This window comes from Lygodium microphyllum, chromosome 1 (genome assembly GCF_053477565.2).
Source record: "Lygodium microphyllum isolate KBCC chromosome 1, Lygodium_microphyllum_v1.1.10, whole genome shotgun sequence".
Taxonomy (NCBI): Eukaryota; Viridiplantae; Streptophyta; class Polypodiopsida; order Schizaeales; family Lygodiaceae; genus Lygodium; species Lygodium microphyllum.
In genome coordinates this window covers 88,459,472-88,481,273 of record NC_141135.1, presented here as the reverse complement: position 1 = coordinate 88,481,273, position 21,802 = coordinate 88,459,472, and the positions used below count along the sequence as shown (strand labels likewise).

Genomic DNA, 21,802 nt, shown 5'->3' with positions numbered 1-21,802 from the left:
GTCCTCATGATAGCCCTTCCCCTTGAAATCCTTGCAATCGTCCTCAATTGCACCATCGAATGCATCGAAAACAAAGTACTACACTAGAATTTCCATAGGGCATCATAGTCAATTCAACATTGTGCACTGTTGTTCAACCATTCCTATGCCCAACATATGCTGAAAATTACCAGCCAACATAACATAGCATTAGACTCACAAAAAATCTCAAAAACATTGCCAAATTATCATGTGACATGTCCATTTCTCATGAGCTCAACTCGTCTGGCAAAATCAAACCATAGTATAGTGAAAACCAAGCATAAACCATGGCTAAAACATCAATGGCATTATAACATATGCTGTTGTCCATGGAACTAGATGTAAACCATTGAAAACTGAGCATAATCTGATTATAAACTGATTAGTTAATGATTTGAGAACTGATCACAAATTGCTGCAAATGTGACCCCAGACTGATCACAAACTCATTGCAAAACCTGACTAGCAATCGGTGCAAAAACTGATGCACAATTGATCCAAAAAGTGACCATAAACGGTTCTCAAGCTGATAAAAAACTAAGCTGAAACTGATCAGAATTTTTGTCTCAAAATTGAGGCAAAATTCGTGCTAAATTGATCATAAGCGGATGCAAAAGTATAGTTCCAGTGCCTAGGTGAACCTCATACTCATCTGCATACATCTAGTACACTAAGTAGTGATCTCATGGCAAACATACTGTCAGTGCAGTACCTTGGATGCATGCTGAATACATCTGAGATTTAGTACATACTAGAGTTATTCATAACTAGAGGAGGGGAAGTGCTACCTCTCCCTTGAGCATCAGGCAATACTCCAGACCCTTGCTCTGTTGAACGTGACGGAACCCTAAAGTTGGCTCTAACTGAAAGGCATCTAGGTAAAGTAACAACAACTGAGGATAGTCTGCCAAGTCATCATTTTCCATCTATTTGGCATCCATTGGTGAATAATTTTGAAATTTCACAAAGTATTTCCTGGAAACTTTACCTTTGACCTTTCTTTCCTATGTGCGAAACTTTGCTCAGGTACCAAAATCTCATCTAGCTTCTCAACCTCAGGCTGAATTTCGGCAGACATATCCTCTGGCACATCACCATGAAAAGGCTTCAACAAATTGACATGAAAGGCATTGTGTATCCACCAATGTGGAGGTAATTTCAGTTGATATGCAACATCACTGATCTTCTCCAACACCTGGAAGGGCCCATAGTATCTCATACTCAACTTCGGATACAATCTTTCTCTTCCTTTCATCTTTTTCAATCTTGCCTTTTCAAAACGCAGCAATACATAATCCCCCTCTGCAAATTGCAAAGCACGTGTGTGGCGATCAGCCATCCTCTTTTACTTTTCTTGCGATGTCTGAAGTGTATATTTTATCTTTGCATAGGCTACATCCAAGTTTTCCACATAACGATCAGCCTCAAAGAACTTATCCTTTGTTTGTAGAATAGGTGGTATCTTCTTGCCACCCTCAACAACTTCAAATGGAGCTTTGCCCATAGAACTATGCACTTTGTTATTGTAAGCAAACTCAACCAAGGGCTAATACTGCTCCCACTATGTCTTGTGGTTTGAAACATAGCACCTCAAAAGATCTAACATTGTGGAATTTGCTTCCTTAGACTGGCCATCTGTCTGCGGATGGAAGGATGATGAGAATTTCAGCGTGGTACCCATATTCTCAAACAAGCCCTTCCAAAATAAATTGGTCATTTGGGGGTCTCGATCATTGATGATCAACTCTGGCATATCATGATACTTAAAGATGTGCTGCAAAAACAATCGTGTTATATGATCAGCCTTTATTTTCTTCCTCACCGGAATGAAATGGGCTTGTTTGCTAAACATGCAAATGATAGTTCATATTCTATCATTCCCCTGTAGGTGTCTTAAAAAGCTCAAAAATAAAGTCTATTGCAATGCTCTGCCAAGGCTTATCTGGAATAGGCAAGGGCTGTAATAGACCCGGCATCTTTTGCCTATCATGCTTTACCTTCTGGCATACGATGCATGTCTTAACAAACAATTCTACATCATGTCTCAAAGCTGGCCAATAAAAGAAATGCTCCACTGCCTTGACCGTGGCATCAATACCGCTGTGTCCTACATATGGAGCAACATGACTTTCAGTGGTAACTCTAGGCCTTAATTGCTTTGTGACACATAGTTGTCCATGCATCATCAGAAATCCATCTCTTAGCACAAAGTGTTCATGCCTTTGGCCATTGCAAAGCTGATCATAAACATTAGCAAAGTCCGAATCAACAACATATTGCTCTTTCATGGCATCCAACTTAGTGTGATAAACCATGCTGGCAATTGAAATTTGTGGCTTACGTGATAGTGCATTAGCCACAACATTCTTTTTACCATCAATATGTACAATCTGAAAATGAAACATAGAGAGAAAATTTGCCCATCTCATATGCTTCTTTGACAACTTTGTATGAATCAAAAAGTACCTCAAAGTTTGATGGTCTGTGTGCATTGTAAAATCAACCCCCAACAAATAATGTTTCCACGTAGACAGTGCATGAATTACGACCAAGAGCTCTTTCTCATAGACCTGCAAATTCTTTTTTGCACTGTGGAGAATTCGGTTCTCATAAGCCACAACTCGGCCGTCTTGCATAAGAACAGCCCCAATGCTGTTACCACATGCATCACATTGAATTATGAATGACTTCCTTAGATCGGGCAACAGAAGCACAGGATCTGAAGTCATCTTTTCCTTCAACTTTTCAAATGCTGAAATTTCCACAACTGTCTATCTAAATGGCACATCCTTCTTTTGCAGGGAATGCAATGGAGATGCAATTTCAGCAAACCCACGTACATACTTCTTGTAGTAAGAACATAAACCCAAGAAGCTGTGTGGATCTCATGCACATTCCTCAAAGGTGGTCATGATCGTATTGCTTCAACCTTTGCAGGGTCCGTGCGAATACCATCAACCGATACAATATGCCCCAAAAAGTGGATTTCATGCAAGAAGAATTCACTTTTCTTGTCATTGATAACCAGCCTATGGTCACGCAGTTCATTGAACACAATATCCAAGTGTCTTCTATACTTTGCCTCGTTCTTTGAGTAGACAATCATGTCATCAAAGAAAGTGTCCACAAATCCTCTATGTGGCTTGAAGATACGATCCATCATGCGATTAAAAGTGGCAGGAGCATTTGTAAGTCCAAAAGGCATAACAAGAAACTCATACAATCCAAAAGATGTCCTAAAAGCTATGTTAGGCATATCTTCTGGTCTAATGTGTATCTGGTGATACCCACTTTTCGAATCTATATGGCTAAATATGGTTGCCCCTTGCAATCTATCCATAACATCATTGATCCGAGGAATCGGAAAGCGGTTCTTTATTGTGATCTTGTTCAGAGCACGATAATCAATGCACATATGCCATTAACCATCCTTTTCCTCAGCCTTTGCCTCTTTGACATGTGACTTTGCATCATCATTGTGGAATCCTGCATCCTTTCCATGCAACAATGTGTCGGCTGTAGTACTAGTTTCTATAGACTGAGACATGTTGGAAACAGTGGACTTAAAGCAAAAATCCCGAATACGCTTTGGCAAACCACAAATATACTTCTCCACCTGCTCATGGAGGGGTACTGTGGGATAAAGAGTAACTGGCAACAATGCATTCCAAAACTTCTTATTATACTGATCCAAGTTCTTGCAATCTTTGGAATTCAACTAATTCCAAGTTGTCACAATGTCTACTTCAAAGGTACTTGTCAACCAATTTGAAGCAAACACTTGCTTGAACTAGACCCAAGTGGTAGGTGACTTCCATTGAATAAGAAGTGTAGTCTACCATTGCAATGCATTTCCCTTAAAAAATGTGGCTGCCTTGTGTATCTTAGATGCCTTTGTGAAGTTGCCTCCAGAATAGGCTGCATCAAACTGCTGAATAAAAACAAGTGCTTTCAGCCTATCTTGTGCACCATTGAAAGGCTCAAACTTCACGCTTTTGCCACCTTCATCATAGTGCTTCGGTGGACCTATGGAAGTTAAGTTATCATAAATGGGTTGTTGCAAAAAGGGTGCATTGGCTGTATTTGCATAAAAACTAGCACTATCTGAAGCACCTACATGACCGACACCAAATCCTCGTGCTCCAACAGTCCCTGGGGGTGCTGATACATAATATGGCCCGCTTCGTGCCCTAGGTATCATGCCTATGCTGCAATACATGGGATTAGGCATTCCACTTGCATTACTCGGATACATTGGGTGTTGTGAGCCATGCATTGGCTGCTGTATACCATAGGGATTTGTGCCATACATTCCCATATGTGGTGCTTGTCCAACCGTAGTATGAAAAATGGTACCACCACCAAAGTATCCTTGCTGTCCCATGCTTGCATGTGCATAATTGCCTTGCTGCCCATGTTCCCATGGATTGGCACTACCAAGTTGGCCATGCATTTGCACTTGCTACCCCATGGACACCAACTGTTTGTGCTCATCAGGCATTTTGGGCTCTTCTAAAGAAGGCTTAGGCATTTCCTTCGGTTCTTGGCTGTCCTGAAGCTATAGAAGGTGTCTTCTTCTCTTTGCCTTTGCTGTCCTTCTTTGGGGCATTCAAGGATGTAGTAAACTGGGGATCCTTTGCCAATTCAGCAAAAAGATTTCTGCTGTACGCATTCGATCCTTGAAGCTATCATCAAAATTTTCAGCCCCTTGCTAGTCATCAGCCTCTTTATGCATTGAAGTGCCAACATTTGGGTCATTTCCCACATTTTCAGCATGCTGTCCATGCTGAGAACCATGCCCATCATCAGTCATTGCATTCCCCCCTTCACCACGTGATTGACCAAGGAGTGATCCATCCTCTCCACTTGATCCCATATCACCATGTGAAGACATGCTTGTTGTAATTCACTGCTGAGAACAATTTCAGCAATAATGCAACAGTCCCAAGTTGTAATCAAGTACCACAGGCCCACCAATTCAAAGCATTTGATGGTATCTCGGCAATGGAACCATGTAACCAGCCTTTCTTCCGTGGATGGGTGGTAAATCCTTGATTACAACTTAATTATAGCAGTAAACAATCAATGCAAATCTGAAAATACAAATTTACCTACTGATCTTGGACAATGCACACCCGATTGGCTCCAAAATTGGTGCCCATTTTGGTATTTCTTTAGCTTTATTAAAGAAGAAGTTGATTTACAATGGGATTCTCCCGATTCCCTTTGCAATCAAAACTCCCCTTGCTATCCAAAGTGACTAGCAAGTCTTCAATCTATTTTGCCCCTTGATTCAGGCACTTAATTGGCCTTCATCGACTTCATAGATGATGGAAATGCCCCAAATTCAATGGCTAGCTAGTCCTCCACTTGAATTTAGTTGAAATTCACCTTCAGCCCTGAAAAATCCAAGTCTTGGAGCTTCCAATTTCTGGCACGCTTCTCGAGGCTGTTGCTAAACCCTAATTTCTACTGTAAATTAGGGTTTACAGCAGAGAAATCTGCAATTTCTCAACTTCCAAGGGTCCAAATGCTGAGATCTTCGAAGCAAGGCTATGAAATGGTTGGGAGATGAGAGAGAAAGCTATAGAGAGAGAAAATTCAAAGTTTTGTCGCGAAGAATGACTGAAAATCAGTCAAATGTAGCTGCTGCCCTGCCACAACAGCTTGTAGATGCAAAGAACTGAGGAAAATCAGTCATTTATTGCTGTTGCCCTATCTCAATAGCTTGTAAATGTTGTCTCCTACTGTTGATTGGTCTTCTCCTGCCCTTGGCAGTCTCAGAAGGTCCTCCAATGGTTGCAAATTAGACTAGCAGCCTTCCCTTCCTCTACTCTTGCAGGTTGAATTTATAAAAATGTCTCTCTCCAACCTCTAAAGACGTTTTTCAGTCTTGCATGGCATTTTTGACAAGTGGCAGCCTTCCCAAATGGTTTTTTCAACATTTTTCATAACTAAATATTAATTTTCAGCCTTTAAATACTGAAAATTAATCTAATAATTATTTCGATGCTCTGAAAAATAATCAGACTAGCCAATAATTAAATTGGCTAGATAACTTCCTTTCCCGAGTGTCTCTGTGTCATCTTTGACCATCAGATTGGCGTTAGGTACCATTAAACGCGACTTCTCTAGTGTCACAACTGACACTTATGACCAAATGGATGACCTAGGCCAACAACTGACACCAGATACCACCACCTGTGTGGCATAACTTATAACAACTTTTGCCTTTGACATCTTGTGATTTCTTCGGATCTTGGGCTCGTAAATTTACTTTAACCGCAATTGCAGCTCACATGTGCAACATTTACTTAATCATGTGATTAAAGATTAATCCATATGTTAAGTGAGGTTTCAAAAATACATGTCCTCATGATTGTGCTGGCAACTGCAGGCGGACGGGAGTAGATCGGGAGCAATGGGAGGAGCAAACCGGACTGGGAGCAGTTGCAGGCGGGTAGGAGTAGACCGGATGGGAGCAGCAGACTGGACGCTGGACGGGGATTGGAGGTGGAGCGAAACGAGTAGGCAGGAGTGAAACTAGACACAGGGGCAGGAGGGTAAGTGACATGCCACGTGGTGTTTCCTGTCTCGTTTCGGACAAGGAATGTTTCACAGTTTGGGGACGCAGTTCGTGATGGATTCGTGTGGGGACGGTGTTTCGGCGTACTAGGGGTCCATTCCATCCATTTCCTGTTTCTATGATGCCTATGCCCAATCAGACCACGTCCACAAATGGATCCACTGTGTACAGTTCCCCACATGCATGGTGGGCACTTTGAGGTTCATTCCCAAGTGTACTCCATTCTCCCTCCCTATCCACCCTACCCCCATTACACACCTTATCTGTCTCCTAGCACTATCATTCTTGTTGCAACAGCAAAGAATGCCTTCATGGATAAGACGTGTTTTAACGGGTGGAATTTTACCACTTGGTCGAACTTCATGCAACAAGTGCTTGAATCTCAAGGACTTTGGGACCTTGTCATTGGTCTAGAGCCTATGGTGGACCCTCGATTAGCTCACTCTGATCGCACCCGTTAATGGAGAGCCCGCAATGCCACAACCAATGTTGAATTAATGCAAGGATTGCTTCTCGAGTTTCACTCTCAGTTACAACATTTCCCCTTGTATTTGAGTGTTGGAGTCATCTCATTGACTGCTATGTGGTGCAAGATTGCACATGATGTATAAATCTCAATTTTTAGCTTCACGAGTTTTTCATTAAGAAAGGGGATGATCTGAAATCCAAGTTGACTGAATATCGGCGGTTACTCATTGAGTTTGCCACTATTGGCTCTTTGAAGTTAGATGATGATCAGGTTACGTTCTTTTTTGAATGAGATTCTTGAAAAATACTTCCATTTCATTCAGCACATTATCTCATTGTCTCGAATGTTGACCTTCTATGAGTTTGAGTGTTAGTTCTGGTGTTAGCAAGGCTGCACGATCAAGTCCACAAGAAATCCTCCATATACTCGAATTCAGAGAGGGGTCTAGTTGCATTTTCTTTGCAAGGAAAAACTAGCGGTGGCAGGGACCCACAAGATGTGAAGGCAAGCCCAAACAAGGCTAACACCCCTTCCTCTAATGTAACCAAAGAAACAAAACCTATCCGGCAACAACTCCTTAAGAAAAATAGGTTTTGCACACATTGTTAGAGATTGGGCCATGTGGATAAGGAGTGTCATACCAAGGCCTAGGTTCTTCCTCCTAAGAAACCCCAGTAGACTACTGCAATTATCTCCACTCCTACTGGACAATCTAGTATAAAATCAATGTGTTGTTGCCCAAACTTTGGCAAATTTTCACATGAACCCTGAGAAAGTAAATGTTCCGAGGTTTAATCCATGACCTTCATTGTAATGCAATGTCCATCATGCCCGCCATGTGTAGAGTTACTTGTGATTGTTGAAATGAAGATTTAGTGAGAGAAAATTATAGAAAATTCACATGCTGGTGACGTATTCAGAGTTCTTGCTTGGTTAATTCTAGCTATTTCTGAACAAATGGAATTAAAGCATAGAAACAATGTGCAAGTCTGGTCCCTTGTATGTGATTGACCACTTTTGGAAAATCCAAGTGTCCTTTCAATACCTAGGCAAGCTCTTTTAACTTTTGTGGCTAGATCATTGTGGGGCTTTATTTGAGAGTTTAAAAGGTTTTTGCTTCAACTGTGGTGCTATTATTTTGTTTGGTCATGGAAATTCGTGTGTTTTGCATTGGATGGTTATAGATTCAATCTAATCTTGGCTTTCACTAACTCAGGTACCACCATTTGCAAATGTTCAAATAGAACCTCTTGTAGTAGAAATTGACAAATTAGATCTTGTGCTGGTGGAGAAATCTGGCTCTGACACAGAATTGCAATGCAACACGTAAGATAAGTAGAAAATTGGTTTTTGCAAGTGAAACAAAAGGTTCCTGTTTCTTGATACAATTTTCATCAGCAGCTTCATAGACAGGAATTTAGCTTTTGTTAGATGTCAGTTGTAATGTAACTATGGGATAATTTGCAGGTCACAGGGAGCTTCAGTAATATCAAAAAGCAGCAGCTATGGATTCGCTGATAAGGTCAGTTTTCTAGTGTTTCTGGATTTTTGATCAAAGGCCAAACCTTTCAATTGACAAGTCTTACAGCATCATTCTCGTGTAATCTCTTATGATTTATGCGGTAGATTTGCAACTTTTAGGCATAGTTTGACCATCTTTACACTTGTTCAAGTGTTTCTGGCTTACTTCCACTTCCATGCGATGACGTGAGTGTTATAGAGTAGATGATTCCCTTCAAGGATATGACTAGGGAGTTGCCGACTAGCTCTTGTGCCTCATCTACAGAAGTCCAATTGAGAGCTCAAGCAAGTGGAAGCACCTGAGGTGTGAGCTATGGTGGATGGAGTAAGAGAGCAAGAGAGAGAGACTCACGATGTGGAAACTCCAAGAGTCACAATGTGTGACTGACCTCCCTTGTTCTATTAGTCATTGAAAGAATAAATAATGAAGTGACATTGATGGGCGCCCACCACTTGTAGTGTACAAGTGTGCGGATATTGTCAATGTAGTGAATGCATAGGCAGTGTAGACATAGGCGTCTTTATCTCCAATAACCTTCTACTTAAAGGAGAATGTGCCCTTAGTGAGGAGAGAATAAGAAAAAAGTGACAAAGTACAAATGTACAAAAAGTATAATAGGATGAGGAAAGATGTCATCTCATCCAACACCCATCAACTTCCTAAGAAAGGCAAAACGCTCTGCTGAGAGACTTTTAGTAAGGATATTTGCAGGATTTCACAGTTGGGATCTTGACAAGCTCAACAGACTTGTCCTCTACCACCTTCCTGATGAAATGATAGTGCACCTCAATTGTGCTTTGTCTTTGCACAAAAGACCGGATTCTTGGCCAATTGAATAGAACTCATAGCATCCGAATGCAGTGTAGGGACTACATCAATAACACCAAGGTTTGCGACTAGACGGCCTAACCAAAGAGCCTTCTTGCAAGCCTCAGTGGTTGCAATATACTCTACCTTTGTAGTAGATAGGGCCGTGCATTTCTGCACCCTGGACATAAAAAAAACAGTATCTCCAACAAAGGTGAAGACATAGCTAGAGATGGACTTCCTATTGTTTACATATCATAATCAGAGTTAGTGTATCCTATGATTCCTGTATCCTGGCTATCAAGAAAATGACAAAGAGACCAGAGAGACAGTAGGATTTGTGGGGAGAAACACAGTGTGTATACGACAAACATTGAGAGAGAAGAGAAACTCAAAAACATAAGAACATGGTGATGATGCACTGAATCATGCACAAGAACACAGTAAAGAATGATTGAAGAGGGTGGTGGTGAATGAAGAAAGTAGTGAAGAATGAATGAAGGGACTGCCTATTTATAGGCATAAGCTATCTAGGGTGGCACACCACTATGTGGGCACCCACTGAAAAAGTGGCAAAAAATGTGGACATCAGTCCTTTTTGGGACTGTAAGTGTGAAACCCTAAATGAAGCATGTAAACTGAAGAAGTGGTTTCTCAACATTGGCTATCAAAATATATGCACATATTTGCAGTGCCCGTAAGGTACTTCATGATACCCTTCACGGCATCCCAAAGCCGCCCTACCAGGTGTAGCCATATAGTGTACCACAATTCCCACTGCAAATGCTATGTCAGGACAAGTGACTATCATAGCATACATTAAAGTGTCAATTGCGGATGCATAAGGGATCTTGGCCATCTCAGCCTTTTGCTCATCAAACTGTGGACAATCAGCTTGACTAAACTTTTCACAAGAAGGAAAAGGACAGCCACATCCTGCATATAAAACTACTCAAGAACCTTTTGGATGTACTCCTTCTGCGACAAGTAAAGGAGCCCCTTTAGAGTGATCACGTGTGATGTGCATCCCAAGGATATGTGAGGCCTATCCCATGTCTTTCATTTGAAAGCTCCTCTTGGGTTGACTTTTCAAGGCATCCAAATCATCATGAGCGCTCCCAGCAATCAATATATCATCCACATAGAGTATCAAAATCATAAGGTTGCCATTACGAGTCTTCTTTGTGTATAAATACGGATGCGTATCACTACGGGTAGATTCCTGTGATGCATGAAAGCATCAAACTTGTGGTATCATTCCCCAGGTGTCCGCTTAAGGCCATAAAGGCTCTTTCTCAACTTGCACATTAGGTGTTTTCTGCCTTTTTGTCCAAAGTCCTTAGGTTGTTGTATATATATCTCATCATGCAAGTTTCCATGTAAGAAAGCTGTCTTGACATCCATCTGATAGAGGTCCATATCTAGCTGCACGACCAAAGCCAAAACCAAGCGTAGGGTAGTCATCTTGACTACAGGAGAGAAGACTTCATCGAAGTTAATACCATGCTCCTGCTTAAAACCCTTAGCAACCAATTTGGCCTCGTAGGCTAGCTTGGGGTGTCCAAGGATACTCTTTAACTTGTGCACCCCTTTCATGGTAAAGCATGCTTTCCATTAGGCAAATGAACTAAATTCCATGTGTGATTTATTTGCAGTGAGTCATACTCTAATTGTATGGCTCTCTTCCAAGAGTGAGTATCACCTCTGTGTATGGCCTTATTATAGGTAAGAGGTTCACCAACATTTGTTACCATAACATAATCCATGGAGGGTGCAAACTGATAAGGTTGACATCTATCTCTAGTAGACTGCCTCAAAACAGGCTATAGGGCCTGTACATCCTATCTAACATTATGGTCATGGGCCATTGGAGCATTAGCTGTTGCAGGTTGTCTAACTGGCTATATAGTAACAAGAGGCTTCTCTTGAAATATCACCTTGCATACCTCAATGATCTACTCAAGTTACTCCTACATTTTCTCTTTATGGAAAACAATATCATAGCTATGAATGACTTTCCGAGCTTGTGGATCCCATAGGCAATATCCCATCTCACCTGCATCCCTATAATAAAAAAAGCTGCATTTCAAGGACTTAGGCTCTAGCTTATTGAACATGTCCTTGGGAACATTGCAGAAAGTCTCACAACCAAAGACGCGCAAATGAACATATGATGGAGGTTTTCTAGACCATATCTCCTCTGTAACCTGATAGTCAAGAGCAATGCATGGGGATCGATTAATTAAATGTATGGCAATAGTAATTGCCTTAGCCCAAAAGTGCTGCGGTGAGCTTGCTTGGCTAAGTATACTATGGAATTGCTCTTGAATCATTCTGTCCACGTGCTTAGCCATACCATTTTGAGATGGGGTATATGAGGCGGTCAATTGACGCTTTCCCTTCAATTTCAGTTTATGTGATATAATTACATGCTGTAATTGTTGATTAATTAGGTCATTACCACAACCCTCTCCAAGAAGGAAGGATAGTTTCAGCAATAGCATTCCCTTAATTGCCCCCAACAGCCCACCTAGAAGGTCCTCGAGCAAGCACACACAATGGAAACCTTTGGTTGGATGCTGAATGCATGTTGTCCTCACTGAGAAACAGCTCCAATCAGTCAATGCTACTAACAAGGAACTAAAGGAGACTGCAATCTTTAAACAAGTCATGGGTCACTCCCCCTTCAAGGCATAGCTTCAAGACTAGCTTCACTCTAGCTTACACATTGGCACCTCGCATATAGCAAAGGCCGTGTTGATGGGGCAAGGCATCTTGTGTGTGCAACCCTAGCTAACACGTTCCTTTGTAGGGTTGAGTTGCTCACCAAGGCCTTGTAAAGCTCTTCACTTCGGATTCCACTTATGAACACGGCGGAGACCGCTGGTTCGCTAGGTCTCTCTGCGGTCGGCTAGGATTCTCTTGAAAAGACTTTGTGCATGGGTGACGTAGTCTCGAATATGCTCCTTGTCCTTTTGCTTGACATTCATCAATCTAACTATGAGGTTGTCAAAGTATATTGTCTCAGAGAACCTCTTGATGAAGAGACTCTTGAGGGTATTGAAGTCATTGCATTCACCATTGTCCAAAACTGGTGTTGAAGTCCTTTGTGGCCTAAGCATAGGTCGAAAGCTTGCGAGTGTTGGGCAAGATCCGTGAGATTATTAGCCTCATAGACCTGCTCGAACTACTCTACAAAACTATACGGGTCATTGCTCGGTTGGTACTTGTCTAGTTGTTTCGTAACCACAGGGATCCTCGACTGGCTCTCGAAGCCCTGGATAACTCCTAATCCTACGAGCAATGTTGCTAGTGTTGCAGTGCTTTGCTCCGCCGACGTATTGTCTATCAGTTGCTTTGTGAGAAGCTCACTCAGCGTTAAGTATGCCTCTAGCGCTCTCTTCCTTTCTGCATTTGGTTATATTCGATTTCTATTTGCTTGGGCTAGCATGCACTGGACTTCTCACATTTCTATGTCATGTCACAATCTCCTAGCTTGCTGTTGCTATTGGTATTCTGCTATGCCTTGCAGGACTTTCTACGCCAGCTTTTGTTCCGCTTCAAGGTCCGCTATGATGTATTCTGATGGTTTGTCATGGTGGTCTACCCTGGTTTGTGCGTTGTATGCATTCACCATCTGTTGGATTTTGATCGAAAAATCTCCTAGGTCAAGCACCTCGTTTTCGCGGCTTACACCGGGTTATGGCGTGTGCGGTTTCTTGCTTCACCAAGTTGTCGATGAGGTTGATTAGGTCGGGCAGCGTTGCGATACCTCTCTCATCATAAAAGTGCTCAAGGACTTCAGATACATATTGTCAAATTGTAAATATTTGAGTTTATATCCAGAGTGGTTTTCAGCAAAAGCAAGGCAACATTGAAACGTAGCTATGACTTATGATATCTGCTTTATGGGGTATGCCTAGATCTTATGTGAGTAATCATCAATGAAAGTAATGAAATAATTTGGGCCACGTAATGACTTACAGGGCATAGGTGCATAAACATTAGAATGAACAAGAGCCAGAGACTCACCCATGCACATAATGCTAGTTAGACTTCTTTTGCGAGCGACGGAGCTGTTTGCCATAAAGACAATGATCACAAGAATCAAAACATTTATAGTCTAGGGACAGAAGATACTACAAACGAGTAAGCATTTTCATTTCCTTTAATAACATGTGTACAAGGCGGTGATGCTATAACAATACATGTGAAACTGCAACTACTGTTAAAACATGGTCGGTAGACCTAGATACAAATAAGGGATAAAGGGTGGTAGATTTGGCATCTCGTGCTAGGACAAGATTCCAAGGGGTAATCTTTCATGAGAAATCTCTAAAGAATATAATATAACCTACACCATCCAATTGTCCAATAGAAAGTAGGCTTTTAGTCAAAGCTAGAACATGGTGTATATCATGTAAAGTAAAAACAGCAAAACAGTTCAAAATCATAGCCTAGGAAAGATTGCAAAGAGTAGGGCTGTCCACTAATTGCCAAAGAGTGACGGTTGAGTCAAAACATTTGCCCTCATAAATGACCCATAAAATTGCAAGTACAGCATGCTGAAAATTATTACAGTAGTAAAACCAAAGCTAGGTGTGAACAATCAACTCATAGGATCCAATCTGCTATTGCTAGGTATATCTTGCAAGAAGCGGGGTATGCATGATCAACGACGGCTATCAAGAACAATGAGCTGTAGGTTTTCAAGTCCGGCCTGAAGTAATCTGAAGGACAGGCTCCCCAAACCAATACTCTGATACTAGCTGAGGGGAGAAGCCCAAGTGAGAGCACAAGCAAGGGGAAGCATCCAAGGTGTGAGCTATGGTGGATGGAGCAAGAGAGCAAGAGAGAGAGACTCAAGATGTGGGAACTCCAATAGTCACAATGTGTGACTGGCCTCCCTTATTCTATTAGTCACTGAAAGAATAAAGAATGAAGTGACGATGATGGGCATCTACCACTTGCAGTGGATACGTGTGCGGATACTGTTAGTGTAGTGAATACATGGGTAGTTAGTGTAGTGAATACATGGGCGGCGTAAGCATATGTGCCTTTACCCCCAACAGAAATGCACACTTTACCACTTAATCTTGGACAACCGACACCCGATTGGCCCCAAAACTTGGTGTTCCTTGCGGTATTTCTTTAACTTGTATTGAAAATGGATGGAGTTACAACTAAGATTCTTCAACCTCCTCCACTAATCTAAGTGCCTCTTGTTGTCACAAATGACCAGCAAGCATTCAAATCAATTTACCCCTTGATTTGCTAGGGGATTGGCCTTCACACATGCTCCCTAGGAAATAAATTAGCTTCAAATTCAATGCTAGTTGACTGGCCTCTTAAATCCTCCTAAAATACATAGATTTTAGCTCTCAAAATTCAAGCCCAATGCCTTCAAATCTAGGCACACTTCATGAGGTGACTATCAAACCCTAATTTGTGTGTAAATTAGGGTTTACAGCAGAGATTCACCAAAACCTAAAAAATCCAATGGTTGGATTGCTGTAAACTTTGAAACAAAGCTAGGAAATGGCTAGAGAAAGAGAGAGAATGCTGTAGAGAGAGAAAATTCAAAGATTTGTGGTGAGAATTTGGTGAAATTGGGTTGCTAATCCGATTTTTCAGCCCCAATGGATTCACCAACAGCAAAGGGAGTATCAAAGGCTGTAGTCTTCGAGAGAAAGTACATCAGCTACAATTGTTGATTTCCTCTAGTCAATAATATGCAGTCGTCTTCACCAAAATGGTCTCCAATGGTTAGGAAATGACCCCAAGGCAAGCAACAGTACTCCAACATCTCTTTCCAACAGCTCCAAAATGCAAAAACGAGATTTCTTTCTTCCTTTAGCCCCAATTCAGCTTTCCTAAACTTGTATGGATAAGTTTTGCTAAGTGACAGCCTTGTAAAGTGAATTTCCAGCATTATCCAGCCCATTAAATTAATTTTCGGGATATAAATTCAGAAAGTTAATTTAATAATTATTTATGTGCAAAAAAAAAACTAACCAGCCAACAGTTGAATTGACTAGGCTAATTTTTTCCCCTAAGTATCTTGGAGCACTTATTTTCCCGGAAGTGGCATTAATTAATTAATTAATGCCAATTCCCTAGTATCACCCCATTGACACTAATGGCTAATTTAATGTTCTAGGCCAAGTTCAAACACTGGGTACCACCTAATACTTGTCAAGCATAACTTATTACAACCTTTGCCTTTGGTACCAATTGATATCTTGGGGTCTTGGATCCCACATTGTGAAATAATTAACTTGCACCTTAGATGTGCAAGTCACATTTGTGCATTTGATTAACTTTTAATGAAACGCTAAGCAAAGCATTAAAATTTCATATCCTCATGACAAACTATTCATTTGAAATCCTTGCAATTGTCCTTGATTGCACTGCAATGTGCCAAAGCAAAGCATACTACACTAGAACTTCCCAAAAAGATATCATAGTCATAGTCAAAACAACATTAGCCACTGTTATTTAACTATGCCAAAGCCAAACACTTATTGAAAATTTCCAGCGAGTATAAATAAAACATAAGACTCATAAAGAATCCAAAACTTTTGAGCATATCTCAATTGTTTTGGCCAAACAACTATAGCAAAGTATAAACTGAGCATAAACTATGGTTGAAATACTAATGGCATTCATAAAACACATTGTTGTCCACAAAACCAGCTGAATACCATTGAGAATTGATGATCATCCATTGAAAACTAGTAATAATCAAATCTATAATGATCATTCACTGATGCAAACTGATACAAATGTATAGTTTTGAAACTACAATGAAAACCATACCAATTTGCATATCAAACTAGAGTGGCTAGTAGAAGTACACTGAATAGTGACCTCTTGGTAAACAGTGTTAGTACAGTATCTGAGATGCATGCTGAATACATTCGAGATCCACTATACACGAGGGTTGTCCATCATTGGAGGAGTGGAAGTGGTACCTTTCCCTTGATCATCAGATAAATGCTCTGGATACTTGCTTTGTTGAACTTTACTAGGTCCGAAAAGTCGTGTTATAGACATGTTACGGGCCATACAGCCCAAAAAGAAGCAGAGGAAGACCAAGGAAGACCAAGTCAGAAAGTGAATAGAGAAGCTCATGCTGCCCAGGCAAGAAAAGTGGAAGAGAAGGCAAGCTCGGAAAAAATGTAGGAGAACATCGAAGATTCTAGCAAGATGTACCGAATATTCTAGCTAGGAAAGCGTAGGGCGCAATGTAATTCATTTTAGAAAAGAGTGCCAGGCTCCCTCCTGTGCAAATTGTAAATGTAGAAGTGCAAGAGCAAAAGAACTGTGGAAAGATGAAAGACATGAGGAAAGAAGACCTTGGCTAAGACGACCGGTCATGTAAAAAAGGGAATGGGTGCCCAAAGGGATGAGGGCATGTATAAAAGTCAAAAAGTGAATGGAGAAGCTTGAAACACTTGAAGCAATAAGCGGTCCATGGGTCTTGGCGGTCGAGCGAAGGCTCCCACAAGTGGACTCCAACTAAAATGCCTTGAGGTAAGGCCTCAACACAAATGAGTGTGGTTTGCCAATGCCACTCTCTTCCATCCACTTAGCATCCATCAATAGGTAAAACAATACTAAAACTTCACCAATAAGCATATGGATACTTTACCTCCAACTCTTCATGCCCCAAAACCCACATTAGTTTTTGTTCCTTTTTCCCTTTTGAGCGTTGCAATGCTTGTTGGAGGAGTGCAAGTGCCATCCATCATTGGAGGAGTGGAAGTGCTACTTCTCCCTTGAGCATTAAGCAATGCTTTGGATCCTTGCTCTGCTAAACTTGATTGGGCCCGATCCAAAGTTGGCTCTAACTGAAAAGCCTTGAGGTAAAGTTGCAACAATTAAGAGTGGTTTGCTAAGTCATTCTTTTCCATCCACTTAGCATCCATCAATATGTGAAACAATACTAAAAATTCACCAAGAAGCATATGGATACTTTATCTCAAACTCTTCATGCCGCAAAACTTGCACTAGGTTCTAGGCCTTTTCTTCTCTTCAGCATTGCAATGCTTTATACTTTTACATTTCTGTAATTTCAACTTTACTAATTGCAACACTGCATCTAGTTCACTAGCTCCTCATGTTTACTTGGCACGATAGAAGCACGAGATGCATTAGGAAACATTCTTGTTTGCATACTTTTGACCATTGCAATGTTAATGTGTATGGGAATTTACATACTAGCAGCCACATCAAGATACATTTTCCCATACATTGCATACATTACTAGTTGCATTTTTCCTCATGACCAGCACTATATGGAGCATTTGCATAACCAACATGAATACCATGAGTCCCAATCATAGTTCGTTGTATATATGCATTGCCAAAAAGCATTGGATTGGCACTTCCAAGTTGGTCTTTTATATGCATCAATTGCTCCATTGGCATCATTTGCTTATGCTCATTACCCACTTTTGGAACATTATGCTGCTGTATTGGCTTTTCCTTTGCTGTATCTTGTTGTCCCAAAGCTCTTTGAAGACGATTTCCTCTTCTTGCCTTTGCTGCCCTCTTTTAAGGGGTACAAAAAGTGCTTAAACCGAGGATCTTTTGCCGATTGCGCGAGCATTTCAGCTGTAATCCTCAGGTGATCTTTAAATTGGTTATCTAGTTTCTCTCCCTCTTGTGTTGTTAGCTTCTAAAGGCCTAGAAGGACCCACATTTTGGTCTAAACCAACATTATCAGTTTGCTGCCCATGCTCCATGCCTTGTCTAAGATTAGGCATTGCTTTTCTCCTACACTTCGTGAATTTTTTAGATTGAGAAGCATCATCCTTGCTTGATCCTATCTTACTATCTGAAGATATTCTTGTTATAATGCTCAACTAAGTACAAATTTACCACTATAGCAAAGCTTTTGATTTTCAATTAGGTGCCTCGGGCCCACCATGTCAAGGGAATTCATGTTATCCCAACAATGCAACCATGAAAGCAACATTCCTTCTCAGAGAAGGTGGTAATGACCTCATTAATCATCAACAATTACAGCAAGTAATTATATCATATAAGTTGAAATGCACACTTTGCCTCTTAATCTTGGACAGTTGACATCCAATTGGCCCTAAAACTTGGCACCCCTTGCGGTATTTCTTTAACTTGTATTGCAAATTGATGGTGTACAACTAAGATTCTTCAACCTCCTCCACTAATCCAAGTGCCTCTTGGTGTTATAAATGACTAGCATACTTTCAAATTAATTTACCTTTGCCTCTTGATTTGCTAGGGGATTGGCCTTCACTCGTTGGTCCTTGGGAAATAAATTAGCCCCAAATTCAATGTTGTTTGGGTGGCCTCTTGAAACCTCCTTAAAAACACAGATTTTAGCTATGAAAATTCAAGTTCGAAGCTTTCAAACCTGGGCATGCTTCTCGAGGTGGTTGCCAAACCTTAAAGTCTATTGTAAATTAGGGTTTTTAGTAGAGATTCACCAAAACCTCCAAATCCAGTGTTTTGATTTCTGTAAAACTTGGAGCAAAGTTGGGAAATGGTTGGAGAAAGAGAGACAATGCTGTAGAGAGAGAAACTTTAGAAATTTGTTGCGAGAATTTGGTGAAATTGAGTTGTTGACCCGATTTTCCAGTCCCAAATGGGTTCACCAACAGCAAAGGGAGCATTAGATGCTGTAATCTTGAGGAGAAAGCACATAAGCCGCAATCGCTAGCTTTCCTTGGTCATGAATATGCAGTTGCCTTCGCCAAAGTGGCCTCCAATGGTTGGAAATGGCCCCAAAAGCAAGTAGTAGTAGTCCAACAGCTCCAAAATGAAAAAATGAGATTTCCTTCTCCCTTCAGCCCCAATTTGGCTTTACCAAATTTGTATGGGCAAGTTTTGCCAAGTGGCAGCCTTCTAAACTGAATTTCCAGCATTATCCAGCCCATTACATTGATCTTTAGAATATAAAATTTGAAAATTAATTTAATAATTATTTTTGTGCCTAGAAAAATAATTAGATGATTAATGCTCACATTAATTAATAAATTAATGCCAATTCCTGAGTGTCGCCATTGACACTAATGGCTAATTAAATGTTCTAGGACAAGTTCTAACATTGGGTACTACCTATTACCTGTCAGACATAACTTATTACAACTTTTGTCTCTGGCACTAGCTGATATATATCCAGGTCTTGGGTTCCACATTGCAAAATAATTAACTTCACTTCACATGTGCAAGTCACATTTGCACATTCGATTAACTTTTGATGAAATGCTAAGCAAAGTATTGAAATCTCATGTCCTTGTGACAGCTGCAAAGGGAAAGGAGCAACTGGTTTTTTGTGCTCGAAAGCTAGGGAGAGGAGGTTGGTGGTGGGGTGTTTTCGGAGTGGGGTGCTGGGCCTGAAGTGGGAAGGATGGAGGTGGTTGGAGCAGGCAGGCAGAAAAAAGGGAAAAAGGGGGGGGGGGGTGTGTGGGTGCTGCAGCAGTAGCAGTGATCAGGGTATTGCACAGGCTGGATGCAACACCAGGCAGCATGCAGACTGGAGGCTGTTGATTGCAGGGTGAGTGTGCTGCAGGTGGATGTTAGGCAGAACGCTGGCTATGCAGGGTGGCAAGTACAAGATTCAAAGCCTGGGTGAAGGATGTGGGTGGCAGAGGGCAGGTGGCAGGTGGCAGGGATTTGGGTAGTGGTGGCATGTGCAAAGGTAGCTCAGTTGTCAGGTGTCAGCTCTCTGTTGGAGCTTCAATTGCCAATCCAAATGTAGCTTTTTTTTCCACGTTGATAGTCTGTGGGTGTGATTTGCACACATGAGCAAGAATGGTTTATATCAGCGTTGTGATACAGGTATGACAGGCAACAAGATTGTTATTGCTGCTAGAAAAGCACAGATGGCTGAAACTGGATGCCCATGCCCTACAGATATTGAGGTGGGCGGAAGCTTGACTGCATGATCTATTCAGTGGTGGTGATGTACACATGTTTTGGCTGCATATGCAGTCAAAGTGGTTCAGTCTTTTACTGAAATTTGGATTAAGAGGTGCATGGGACAGAACATAGAGACCGCATGATCTATTCAGTGGTGATGTACACATGTTTTGGCTGCATATGCAATCAAAGTGGTTCAGTCTTTTACTGAAATTTGGATTAAGAGGTGCATGGGACAGAATATGGAAACCTCCGATGCACAGGTCAAAAAGAGAGCTTGCTTCCTGAGAGTTCGGCATTACCAAGGCATGTTCTTTGCTCTTGAATGGGGTTCCAAAGTGTGCTGATATGGCTGCAGTGGAAGAATCTCCCATGTTGTTCATATAGCTGCATAACTTTTTAGTCCTGGAAAGTTCTGGTTGTAATTTCCAGCAAACTTTGTTAACTTTGATTATAGGATCAGCTATTTCTGTTCTCAAATATAAATAAACTTTTTGTTCCAAAAAATATTATTTCAAGCTGTGTTTGGAAGAAGCATCTTTGGAGGAGTCATTGCTATAAGTTCTATTCTGTGCATGTCCCAGCTTGCTACTTCATGATGGCTGAGTTGTCGCACTTTTTTGGTTTAGATTGCAGATGGTATGACATTGCAAGTGGGGACTGTAAATCTCATGTTGGAGACTCGTGGTGGTACCAGTGGTCAGGAAGGAGCAGCTTGGTATTCCTATTAGTCCTAGCTAGATGTTGATAAAGCATTTGTTTTGTAACAATGGAAAGTAACTGTGATGTTTATTTGAGTGGAAACAGGACACCGCCACTTGCTGCCATCACTATTCGCAACCTGCTGTTGTACACCACCAATGAATGCTGGCAGGTATTAATAGTCTTGACTTTGGTGTTCTAGTTCGCTTGTATTGTCTAGCCTTTTTACATGACTTGTTGAGTTGATGAGAATTTGGAATGGTCAGGTAGTGAATCTTAAAGAAGCTCGTGACTTTTCAAACAACAAGAAGTGTATATATGTCTTTAAGGTATATAAGCTCTTTACAAACATGGTACTGACTTTCACAATAGTGTTTGTGGCAGCAACTTTCATGCTGCAGATTTTGTGCATGGCCTTCTAATCAGTGTGTTATTCCATGCAATTTGTACTCTATAAATCTATATTTCAGTATTAAACTGGCCATTCCTTATGTGCTTCTCATGACAGACATTAGAGTGGGACTCCCTATCAGTGGATCTGCTTCCACATCCTGATATGTTTCGTGATGAGGGTTTAACGAGCTCTGCAATGACACAGTCTAAGCTTGACCATGATGGTGCAAAGAGACTCTTTTTTGGTGGAGAGCGCTTTTTGGAAAATATTTCAGGAAAAGCTTATGTGTGTATTCTGTTCCTTCTCTTAGTTAATTGTTGAAAGGTCACCTTAAATTTGGAAAGTGTTTAGCCGGGGATTTATTACATGAGACAACATTTAATAGTTTTGACA

General features: G+C 41.1%; 1 protein-coding gene across 2 annotated transcripts in view; it reads left to right on the top strand.

Annotated features, from left to right (window-relative positions):
- LOC148041375 (amino-terminal region of chorein) overlaps nucleotides 1-21,802 on the top strand; it is a 91,817-nt gene that overhangs the window by 31,819 nt on the left and 38,196 nt on the right. For both annotated transcript variants that reach the window (XM_087679120.1, XM_087679127.1), the window contains exons 3-8: nucleotides 8,293-8,402; nucleotides 8,544-8,598; nucleotides 20,943-21,031; nucleotides 21,121-21,187; nucleotides 21,282-21,344; nucleotides 21,524-21,694. In XM_087679120.1, coding sequence (XP_087535246.1) covers nucleotides 8,293-8,402; nucleotides 8,544-8,598; nucleotides 20,943-21,031; nucleotides 21,121-21,187; nucleotides 21,282-21,344; nucleotides 21,524-21,694 — 555 coding nt within the window. The remainder of the gene's footprint in view (nucleotides 1-8,292; nucleotides 8,403-8,543; nucleotides 8,599-20,942; nucleotides 21,032-21,120; nucleotides 21,188-21,281; nucleotides 21,345-21,523; nucleotides 21,695-21,802) is intronic.